Source organism: Gadus macrocephalus, chromosome 16 (genome assembly GCF_031168955.1).
Source record: "Gadus macrocephalus chromosome 16, ASM3116895v1".
In the NCBI taxonomy this organism is placed as follows: domain Eukaryota; kingdom Metazoa; phylum Chordata; class Actinopteri; order Gadiformes; family Gadidae; genus Gadus; species Gadus macrocephalus.
In genome coordinates, this window is record NC_082397.1 from 5,159,599 (window position 1) to 5,171,674 (window position 12,076).

General features: G+C 45.4%; 1 protein-coding gene across 1 annotated transcript in view; it reads right to left on the reverse strand.

The window, feature by feature from the left end:
• Window positions 1–12,076, reverse strand: part of cntn5 (contactin 5) — a 137,289-nt gene that overhangs the window by 57,794 nt on the left and 67,419 nt on the right. Inside the window, 1 exon segment of the mRNA XM_060075806.1 lies at window positions 5,609–5,812. Within this exon segment, the coding sequence (XP_059931789.1) occupies window positions 5,609–5,812 (204 nt within the window).

A 12,076-nucleotide genomic window follows, 5' to 3' on the forward strand; every position in this document is an offset into this window, starting at 1 on the left:
CCCCTGGAGAGAGAGAGGCATAGATAGAGAGAGAGAGAGAGAGAGATAAAGCGAGACAGAGAGGAGAGAGTGAGGGCGAGAGAGAAAGAGAGAGAGCAAGAGAGCGTGAGAGAGAGAGAGAGAGAGAGAGAGAGAGAGAGAGAGAGAGAAGAGAGAGAGAGAGAGAGGCAGAGAAAGTGCGGAGAGCACGAGAGTGAGAGAGATGGGGAAAAAAAGGAAGACATGTAACTTTCAGACACACATAGAATTCATAATGGCCTCCCATGGCTGGACGGAAACAGTTGCCATGGACAACTAGGTTTCTGAGAACATTCGGTGACGTCTAATTGCCCCGTGCTGGTCACCGCTTTGTCCCCGTGAGTTCCGATTTCATCCGCAGTGTTATTGTTAAAAGCCTTTAAGGAAACACAATACACCATTGAGGAATTAACTATTGATGAATGAAAAGAGGTCACGGGCATTGTCACATGTTTTGATTAAAATATTTAAAAGTAAGCAGAATATGTTCTAACCAACGGAGGCAACCATCGTCAGAGCTAATCTTTACGGTCGAGACCATAAAAAGAAAATGCTTTTCATCGATTGAGAACGCCTGAAGCTCATGCACTTCCCCAGGACAAGCTGGCGTGGTGAATCACGCCCGTTAGGTCGTCCAGAGAGTTGGACGCACACGTCTCGAGAGAGAGAGTGAGAGAGAGAGAGGAGAGAGGAGAGATGGAGACGACGAGAGAGAGAGTAGAGTGAGAGAGGAGAGAGAAGTGTGTGAGAGAGAGTAGCAGAGAGAGAGAGAGAGAGAGAGAGAGAGAGAGAGAGAAGAGAGAGGTGAGAGAGACAGAGACAGAGGACCAGAGAAGAGCAGCAGAGAGAGAGCTTGCTTGAGTCTGACTGAACATCCCCTCTCCACTAGGACGTGAGAGGGACACGCAGCCATCTACCGCCGCTGTGATCGGGGCGCTAGGAGCACCGCGCTCTCCCGCTAGAAATATCGATGGACCTACCTCCGTTCGTCCGAGGGTCGATCACTGCGGTACAGGTCCCATCTGTATCCATTTGCTTGGAAGATATGTCAGATGGCATTGGCTAGAGTGCAATAACAGAAGGAAAAACACTCTCATCCGGCCTCTAATTACCATTATCTGTCTTATTGAATGGGAAACTGAGCCATGAATATTGCATGAGTGTGTGTGTGTGTGTGTGTGTGTGTGTGGTGTGTGTGTGTGTGTGTGTGTGTGTGTGTGGGTGTGTGTGTGTGTGTGTGTGTGTGTGGTGTGTCTGTGTGTGTCTGTGTGTGTCTGTGTGTTTGTGTGTGTGTTTGTCTCTATAAACGCAGAGCTTTTAAAAGACGCATGCCCGTGGCACACGGCTCAACGCGCTACGGACTTCCCCATCAGCGCGCTTTCTCACACGTCGTACTCCGTGAGCTGTTCCTGTACATTGAGATAAATTACGGACGTGCATTCCAGGGAAACATAATTCCACATCCTGCATACCTCGGCCGTGTCTCACGTGATGCATTCAGATCACTGGGGAAATAATAGATTTTTCAATTGCGGGGCCACAATATATGGAGGAAGAAAAAAGACTTTTTATGATATTTGTCGCGAGAACTTTTCAATTTCAAAGTCCTATACTTGTTTTACTATTTATGGGTCCAACGCAGCTCTCGGATGGAAGGAATCTGCGGTATTTCATTGGCCTCATGGTATATTCAATACGCTGTTCAGTCGGTGTAACGGATGGGCCATCCGCCCTCCGTTAACGCTAAGAGACGGCCCACCGTCCTGCCTGCTGCTGCTGCTGGCTTTATGTTCTCAATTCGATTATTTATCGCATAAAAATGATCAATTGTTCAGTTTGACAGTTTTATATTAGTATTAGTATTGTTTTTTTTTACAATTCCCGTGATTCGCTTCTTTATACGATGCATTCGGGGTGGGGGGGCATCCGATCATAATAATATTGAGATTTTACCCCATAAAATACATACATTAAAAATTGTTAGCCACTAGATTAATCTCCAAGCGGACGGCTTTTTCCGAAGGTGTGATCCAGTGCCTCTCCACACCGGCAGCACTTTAACGAACATCAAAGCATCTCGTTGCGTTCCACCAACCCCGCTGACATCGCTGTGACAAGCTCAAGTCTTCCTTTCACACGTTTACCTCGGCACGGGTCTGTGCCCAAAATAACAAGACTCACGAGCTGAAGAAAACATTTAACAAAAGTAGGAGTTATTGGATAAAGAGTTTGATTTGAAGTTTCAGAAGTCCATACCTTGGCGAAGGTCGGGGGACTATGTTATCCACCGGTATGGTGTATAACAATCGTCGACACAGACACGTGTCCGTCTTTCCCGCGCTGCACGCTAAATAATCTGGCAGGCAGTCACTTTAACATCAGAGAGCTGTGGGGAAGAGGGGGTTGGGGAAACTACCCATCATGCATTTCACCCCGTGGCAGAGTAAAGACTTGCTTAATCACGGTAAATTAATTTCAAATTAGAAGGAAGAAAGGGGCACAAAACTCTCACGCACTAACTGGCAATCAAACGATGGTGTGTAATGGGAGCCCAGAGAGAATGGAGATCACTCACTTCCTTGCCAATGTTTTTCTCCTGAACGATACCTCAGGGATGGAACTAAAGATCTGCCGTGTTTCTGAGGAACACGGGATTGGAACTGATCACATGTCTGCGTGAGCAATACAAACAGCGCTACAGCAAAGCATTCTCTAACAAGTGCCTACACGTATCCATGTATCCATCCATCTATGCAAACATATCATGTGATATATGTCGGATAATATTATATACATGATATAAGATCATTGCATGAGATGTAAAATTATTTTTAATATAATTAGGGCTGAACGATTAATAGAATTCAAATCGAAATCGTGATGTAATAGAACGCGGTATGCAAATCGCAAAGGTTGCGATAAAAAAAAGTAAAGAAAAAAAAAGTTATTTGTTTCCGTTACTGACTGGATATCAGTACGATTCATTTTTATTTTTAAAATAAAGAAGTTTTGTTAAATAAAGAAGTTTATAATATAAATTAATCTCAACATATCGGCCTGGCCTGAGGGAAAGAGCCGTTTTTATGTTGACTGCTTCCAATATTGTGTTGGTCATACTAAAGAATGTCTGTATTTTTTTTTTTTGTGAATAATACACAACATATGGAACTTAATAAATTGTAAAAATCGCACATTAAATAGCAATCGCAATATTGGTCAAAATAATCGCAATTCGGTTATTTCCCCAAATCGTTCAGCCCTAAATATAATATACAATTATGGATATTACCTCCAACTATGTACATATTCATAATTGATTATGTACAAATTGATTGATTTCTTTGCTATTGTAAGACATGGAAACCAGCGATAAGGGAGCGAACTCGCATTCAAGGATTTTCTAAACATTATGCTACACTGCCCTGAGACAAAAGTAATACTATGTAATACACAACAGCTGCGGTGACAGAAGCAGGCAAAGAAAGATGGGATGAGGCTCAAAGTTTTAAGTTGAAAGTTTTGTTTGGTTTTGTTCTTCCACAGAGCAGAACACAGAAAGGTTGATGAGTATCTGAACAAACACAGCAGTCGATCAATACAGAGTGTCTCACATGGAGACATAATCAGTACGATGGTACGTATCATTCCCCTTCCTTTACTGCTGATTAAAGCCGCAAATGCCCAGTCTGTCATCTCAATAATTAGTGTATCAACTCGGGGAAGGTCGTCTACGTATCGTGAGTGTACCACCGGGCCAGAGTGGGCCCGTGAACCTTCCCAGTTCAATGCCATCTAGGCCGCTAAGTAAAGATCAATGGCTTCAAGCAGCTCATAATGGCGGCCAGATGCTTGCTTTGATTAAGGGAAGCCGGGCGAGCGAGCTCCGAACGTGCCGGCTCACTCTAGCTGCCTCTCCTGCGATCCCCATCAGTCACTTTTACTGGGCCAGAGATTACTGGGTCTGATGGCTCTGACTCCAGTAACTCTGAGTGGGACGCACGTCGAAAAAGCCATTGCGCTGTCTATTGGTGAGATGTGCCGGCGCAATTTTCGACCCCCAAACACTTTACAACCCCACGCAAATCCCCCAGTGTTAAATGTAGCTTGGCGTCCGTGAGCTTTGGAGGACAAAGAGCTGCCAATCCCCCCCGTCCTCTGTGACGGGCACACAGCTGTGAGCATTTCATTATGCTGCTGTTTGGCTCGGGGGCTAGGGAGAGAGAAACCTGTTTCAGCTCCATCTATGCTAATGCGATGCTCGTAACCGCATGTCACGATCCCAAAGCACAAATTGACTTATTTTCATGCTACCTGGGGTTTTCCCTGAAGAGGGGCCTTTTGAGAATGATTGTGAAGCGTTTACGTCGGGAGTGACCACAATTATCAAAAGTCTCATCAGCCGTCAGGGCTAATCAGCAGAGAAAACTGATCGGGCAGAATAATGCCTTCACATTACGAGCGTCCCTCTGAGGACTGCTTTGCACAACAAGGTTATGCAAATGTCTGGCGGCGAGAGGAGGATCCGGTCCGGGAGAGATTTGATTCTTGAACAGGCAATTCCGCGAAGGTTTGCTCTTGCTTGTTGCAATATTTAGGGTAACCCCGGAGCGTTCACAACCCTCCCATCAAGGGAGCCCTGTCATTGGTTGGTTACGACGTCGGGGATGGTGGGCAGTGTGGGGTGATGAACGTGTCTCTGCGTGATGAAAGGGTTCTCTAAGTGAAACTCTGCGGCCGATCGGACAAACCGTTCTCCGGCGAGGCTCCAAAGGGGCTAGCAAAGGAAAAAAGGGCGGGAAACCAATCCACAGCAAGGGCCATTGATTCAGTTAATTGTATGCCGGAAAAATGATTTCCCTGATGGCTAGTTGTTTTCCTGAAGTACGCCATGGGTGCAAACAAAATGGCTGCCCCACACTGAGTGTGACAAATCTCTCTGGTATCTGTTTGGTTTAGAGAGCACAGCACTGTGAGCAGGAGAGATCCTTTCAAGAAGGAGTCCTTGAACTTATTAATTCTATTCATTACTTTTGGCTTCAACATGATTGCTAAGAATACCCCATTGTCTTCGCTGTTTCGTCAAGTCAAAAGCCGGCCAGCATAACACACAGACCTTCGCGAGAGCATGTTTCACAGATAATTTAAAAGTACATTAAAACTTACAATGGTACAAATTTGTGATACCGTAAAGGTTGACCACAACTTGTTTTTAAGTAGTGGTACAAGATACAGCTCTGCTCCATTCACCTATAATAACTAACTAGACCTGGAATATTTTTTACATTTAGATTATACTCAAAAAATAAATATAACCCTTTCCAGTCCTGTAATTCTGTTGCCATGAAAACCACATTAATAAAGTTTATCTTAAGTTATTTTAGTGTTAACAAGAGAGTGTCAGCTCAATTTAGACACACACACCTTCTATATCTATATTCACTGGGTCTGTAAAGGGTCTCCACAGAGGGAGCGGGGAAAAGAGGGCATGCCATTTAGCCTCTGACCACCGGTCAGAGTGCAGACCTGGTTAACACACCCACACACTAACAAGGGTTGAGCTATCAGAGGTATTGGCGGCGCGGCGACTCACCATCTGTCTTGAGCGTGAGGGGCGTGGGGGGGCTGAGTACCCGGGCGTTGGTTACGCTGTTCTTCACCAGGCAGATGTAGCTGCCCACGTCGGATGGCTGGGCCTTGGAGATGTACAGGTTCCCCGTCTGCTGGGAGATGAAGCGCCTGCTGTCCTCGGCCACGAACGACGGGAACTTGTTGAACACCCAGCTGTAGATGATCTCTGGAACGACCAGACGGAAAGGAGGCAACGAGCGGAGGAGGTTGTTAGAGATGGGAAGGGAAGGCACAACTTAAGGAAGAAACGTCCGTATTAGAGAGGAACATTACTTCCTGTGGTTGTTCTTATGAAGTACAACTGGAAGACACGTGTCTTCCTGTTGTAAGACAAGTAGATCATAAGAACAACCACTGTCTTACAACAGGTACATCATAAGAACAAACAAGAAAGTAACGTACATGATAGTAAGGAACGACCTGAAGAAATGTACATATTGTAGAGAAACAATCGGAAAGAAACACACATACCATAGAAACTAAAGTTAGAAAGAAACGCATACAGATAGAGAATAAAAACGATCAGACACACGCATTTGAAAACAGCTAAAACTCTAAAAGAGAAACTACAATATCAAAAAATAGTTACAATTAAAAAAACAAAAAACTGAATCAGGAATCACAAATACTAACATAAATGACACAGCAACCCACCCCCCCCCCCCCCCCCCCCACACACACACACAGACACACATACATAAACTGAAACCAACAGCCAAATTGGCCAAAATTGACAGAATTTGTTTCGCTATATTTAGGTTTTAATTGCACAGTGGGAAACAGGAGAGTGTTGGGGATGTAGCGGCCTATCACTGCTGTGTATGAGGGAGGCGAGGACGAGGGGTGGGGGGGGGAATTAGCTGCATGCATATGCGCTCATTAATCAAGGTTAGGGCAGCTCTGGGAAAAAAAGGAAAAAAAACCCGAAATGTTCTAAAGGCAACTGCTTATCAAAGTGAACACTTGAAGAGCAATCAAGCGTCCTAATTAATCGCTGGGTCCATGAAGGCGCTCAGCCGCGAGAAGAGACCTCCCATGTTAACATTTCACACACGTCACCCGCTCCACGCGTGAGGGGGACGTGTGAGCGGACGGGCCACGGTGGAGAACAGTTGAGATTGCTCGCTCCGGATAAATAAGGGCTACTCCACGCTGTGTGGTCAACCATACATGTATCGGTTGTCTTGGCGGAGGGCGCGACGTCCCATGTTGGGATTATTTGAAGGCGCTGTATACACGGCGTTTCAAATGACACATGTCTGTGTTGAGCGGTAGGCTACAGGCGTCGGGCGGCTTAATACGACACATTCAGGCTACAACATGTGCGATTTAAGTGGCTTTAGGGGCTAAAGGGATGGCTCATGGATGTGGCAGCTCAGGGAGCACATGTTGAGGGGAATGGATGCAACCAGACGTGGACTCAACAAGAAGTAGATGTAACGCGTCTCGCTCTGCTCCTCCAACCTATAGGCTTCTGGGGGGCATGCACTGAGCGCACTAACCCCCCCCCACACACACACACACACACACACACACACACACACACACACACACACACACACACACACACAATCAGATATAAAGGTGGGCTTTGGAGGGAAAACCGCAAATCTGTGAAATTGAGTTGAGACGAGAAAAGCCTTTTCATCTGAGAGGGAGCGACATGCTTTGTCGATGGGATTTACATAGCAATCTGCTCAGAACAGACCTGGGGAGAACCAGGAAAACATCCCAGATAGCCCTGCTCGCTGATAAGGCCCGCGGAAGATCCACACCGGCACACCACCGCCGCCACCCAGAGATATTAGGGATCCGAGGAGACGTGTGCGGGCTGTTATGAGCTGTGTACAACAGTGAGGCCATCACTATGTAATGTCTTAGAATTGTTAGCACTCCTGTCCATTTTCACTGAGAAACTCAGACTGATTGGAATTGCGCAATGCACTCATTTTTCCCTGGTGCAAAAAAGCACGGTCAACGGTAACTGATAGCATAAGTTACGTCATCGCTTGAAGTGATTCTTAGATAGATAGATACCCGACACGACTAGACCAACGACACGACCAACTACGTACTACACCTGCTTCATTCGGCATAACTCTCACAGTAACTACAACTGCTACTACTTGTGCTACAATCTACCACTGCTACTAGTACAACATCTTCAACTACTACTAAGATCAAAGAAGAGAAAAAAATAAAGAATCATGAAGAACAATATACAGATGCCATAATACACATCCATATGCATTTCAAATCAAAACAGTAAGAGTCGCAGTTTGTACATTCGAGTGTGGTGAAGGAGAAGGGCTGTCGAGGGCGGTCATAGCTCGGCGCGTGCGTAATCGAGAGGGTTAAATGAACAGGACATGGGACGGGGAACAGGTGGTTCTAGGCCTGAAACAACGCGTAGCCAGTCGAGCCCACCGAGGTAGGGACTTGTGGATGTTAAGGGTGCGGGGACATCGCAAATCTGTCTGCGTCTGGGCTGCCTCTGCCGATTGTTTATTCATGAACAACTCTGCTGCTAAGTGCAGGCCACGAGCCCACTGTTTGCGGCATGAGATTCCGAGCGCAGATATGCACGTAAACAACGCTGCATTCTGGGTACAATCAAATCAAATGGTGGGGAGCAAAACTGTCGCACCGCCGCCGTCTGCAGAAAGTAAATGCGCGAGTGCGCCCTAAAAATAAACAACAACTCACAAATGGCACGAAATACAGCAGAAGGGATTTAATAGCACGTGTGCGTATGTGTCAGGTCATTCATGTCCCTGCGCTAATTAAATAGCACTGCGTGGTAATCCTCATACAGAACTGAATTGGTTCGGAGAAATTAGTTAATATTTTGTTGATTGCACATAAATAATTGCCAATAGCATGCTAATTCATAACGTGACTATGCCTGATTGTGTTGTTCTTAGATAAGCATAGTACTTAATATAATAACATACTTCTAGATAAGAATTAGTCCCTGTCAAAACCCAAAACATATTAAAGTACAATAATATGATAAATAATTATTAAGAGAGTAATTTATTATTTACTTACCAATCTAAAAGTATATCTGAACTTGAGGTCATGATTTTGCTGAACTCAAAGCCAGAATCTGCAGTCATGGGGAAAATTGAGTAGAGTTGGGCGTTTATTCCTTCAAATGGACTGTGAACTAGGAGAATAATTAGTGGGGATGCCTTCTCTGGTGAGGGCTAGGAGCGAAGTAAATGTTGGAGCACGGGGTAGAGGCAAGCTGAAGAACAGTGCCTAGGGGTTGTGTTGAGAGATCGAAAATGCCAGATCAGTATCAGGCTAGTCTCAACAAGAGGAGACCAGACCAGACCAAACTGGACCATCGCATATCAGACCCTACTTAGATTGGACCACCTCAGCATACACCAGACTGGACTAGAACAGAATTCGCAAGGAACACACCACAATAGTCAAGACCTGACTACAGCCAACTACACCCCACCTCATCTCAGAATCCTCTTTGAACTATTGGTTAACCCAAGCCTTTAACAACATATTAAAGGGCAGAGACTACTACTTTTATTCCGCAAATAACATGAATGGAACAATTCGTGGCATTAATCAAGTGGTAATCTTTTCTTCTCCTGAAATGTACCTTTGTCACTCTGATTTGTATAAATCAGTTTTTTCTTGTTCTTCTTGCATTTAGTGTCTGGGGGGAAAAGCCCTATTTGAATACATTTGGATTGATTGATTAACCGACAATTGCTGATCTCTGCTGATTGACATAACCCGTGTTCAATTAAGATAATTTTGTATTTAAATGTAGTGATTCATATCATTTATGTAAATGTACCATTGTTTAATATTCCAAGTGAATAATTTTATTTTCAACGATATCTCTCACTCGCGCTCTGACTGCCAAAGCATCGAGCATTCATCACATTAAACTATTTTGAAAGCTTTGCTTTATTTTTCCATTGTCGTGGTTTAGCCTTTAAAGGTCATTCTTCGTCTTTTGGTCAGATTCCCTGGAGATTTAAACTATCCACTTGGCTCGAGCACAGGTTGCGACGCCATTTATAAACATGAGTTGAGCACTCAGTTGATCATGCAGGGGACGCTGAGAGAGCAAAAGAAAAGAGAAAGAGCAGGAAGGATAGAAAGAGAAACAGTGTGAAAGATTGATAGATGTGGGAACTGGCTCAGCAAAGAAACAACACCTCTTTATATATTTTTTCATTTAGCAGACGCTTAGCTCAAGGCGGCCTGGTGGGGAGGCTGGGATCTTGGGGAATTGAACCAAGTACCTTTCAGCTGGTAGTCGAACAGCCTAATCACTGCACTGCCCAACAACATGAAAATAAACTTGTTTTTAATACAAATAACGACATGCATGGATTGATTCGTTAATTAATGACAGTACACTAAGTATTCAAAGCAGTAGCAGTATTAGTTCGATTTTCCATTGGATCCTGCTGAGTCGACCATTAAAGTTCACCACTTTAACCTATAAAAATGTTCCTACCGCTCTTCCTAATGAAAGCAAGTAGAACAGATTAGCCAGTTATCGATGTGCATCGCTCTGGTTCAAACCATCACATACAACACAGCGCAAGCTTAAAATATCAGTATCGGCATTCTGCTGATGGCGTCCCTTTGCCCTCTCCTTCCCTCTGCAGCTGAATCAGTCACACAGGTAACAACTCCACACAAATACACACCAGGACACTGTGAGTATGTGTGTGTGTGTGTGTGTGTGTGTGTTTATGTCAAATTGTGTGGATGTGTTTACATCGATGCATTTGTTAATGTGTGTGTGTGTGTGTGTGTGTGTGTGTGTGTGTGTGTGTGTGTGTGTGTGTGTGTGTGTGTGTGTGTGTGTAACTGTGTGTGTGTGTGTGGACGTGTGTGGGTATTTGTGGGTGTTTATGTCCGTGCCTGCAGGTCCATGCATGTTTGTGTGCATACGTGCATGCGTGAATGAGTGTGTGATGAGTGTGTGTGTGTCTGTGTGTGTGTGTGCGTGTAGGTCTATGAGTGCATGTGTTTGTGTGTCTGTGTGTAGGTCTATACGCGTGTGTGTGTTTGTAGGTCTCTGCCAGTAGGTCTATGCGTGTGTGTGTGTGTAGGTCTATGTGTGTGTGTGTGTGTGTGTGTGTGTGCAGGTCTATGCGTGTCAGTGTGTGTGTTTAGGTCTATGCGTGTGTGTGTTTGTAGGTCTATGCACGTGTGTGCGTGTGAGCGCGTGTGTATGTGTGGGTCTATGCATGCGTGCGTCTGCGTGCATGCTCGTGCATGTGTGTGTGCGAATAATAACGCATACCGCCCTAAGGGACAAGGTAGTGTAGTGGCTTGAATTAGTAGCCAATTGTTTGCTATGTGTAGCTTTGTGTTGTCAAGATACCATCTGTATTCATTAATAATTTGTCAGCTTTTGTATCTATCTATCATTTTTAATATAAATGTTGAATGTCTGTTGTAATTGTTGAATAAATGTGTGATATGTAATTTAGTCTTGGACCTAAGGAAGTCCAACTGGTCGTCAGCCAATGGGTATCCCTAAGGTAAACAAATAAACACACACAGACACAGACACACACAGACACAGACACAGACACACACACACACACACACACACACACACACACACACACACACACACACACACACACACACACAGTGTCTTCCGCGCCACACTGCCAACAACAGCGGTACGTCCCGTGTGCAGGCTGGGCTCGTCCGACCAGTGGGAGCTAATGCTAACGCTAGCTCATGATGCTGCGGGCGCGGAGGGGAAGGCGGCGGAGATGAGCAGCGCTTGGCGATGCCTTCCCAAGGGGGGGGGGGGGGGGATGCGATGCTAGCACAGCGCTGATGTAAACACAAAGCGGGGGATGATTCATGGCTGGCACTATGGCGGCGGGGAGGGCCGCAGAGAGGGGGATTACAGATGCGCCATTAGAGAAGGAGCGAGAGGGACAGCCCTGCTGGGGATGGGGGTGGGGGAGATATTTAATTGGCTGTGGAGGGGTTTCTTTTCATTTCTAACGATCCGGTGAATCTACACGCGCAGAGCGGCTGGGCTCCCGTGTCGCTCCACGCTCCCCCAGGACGGCAACAAAAACAACAACAACAACAACGTCAACAACAACGGAGAGACCAACGGACAGCTGGTCCAGAGTGTATGCCGGAGTAGGAGAGATGGATGGATGGAAAAGAAGACGGACAGACAAAAAGACAGGCAGGCAGACAGACTGATGAGACGGACAGACTGACAGCAGACGGATGGAGGGTGGGCAGAGAGACAGAGACAAACCCATAGACAGACTTATGGCTGGTTTGACAGATAGACAGACAGAAAAATAGATGGATCATCTTCAATGAGCCGTACAGATGGAATGATGATGATGATAATAATAATAATGGAATTGTCTTGTTGCCATAGTAATGGTGATGA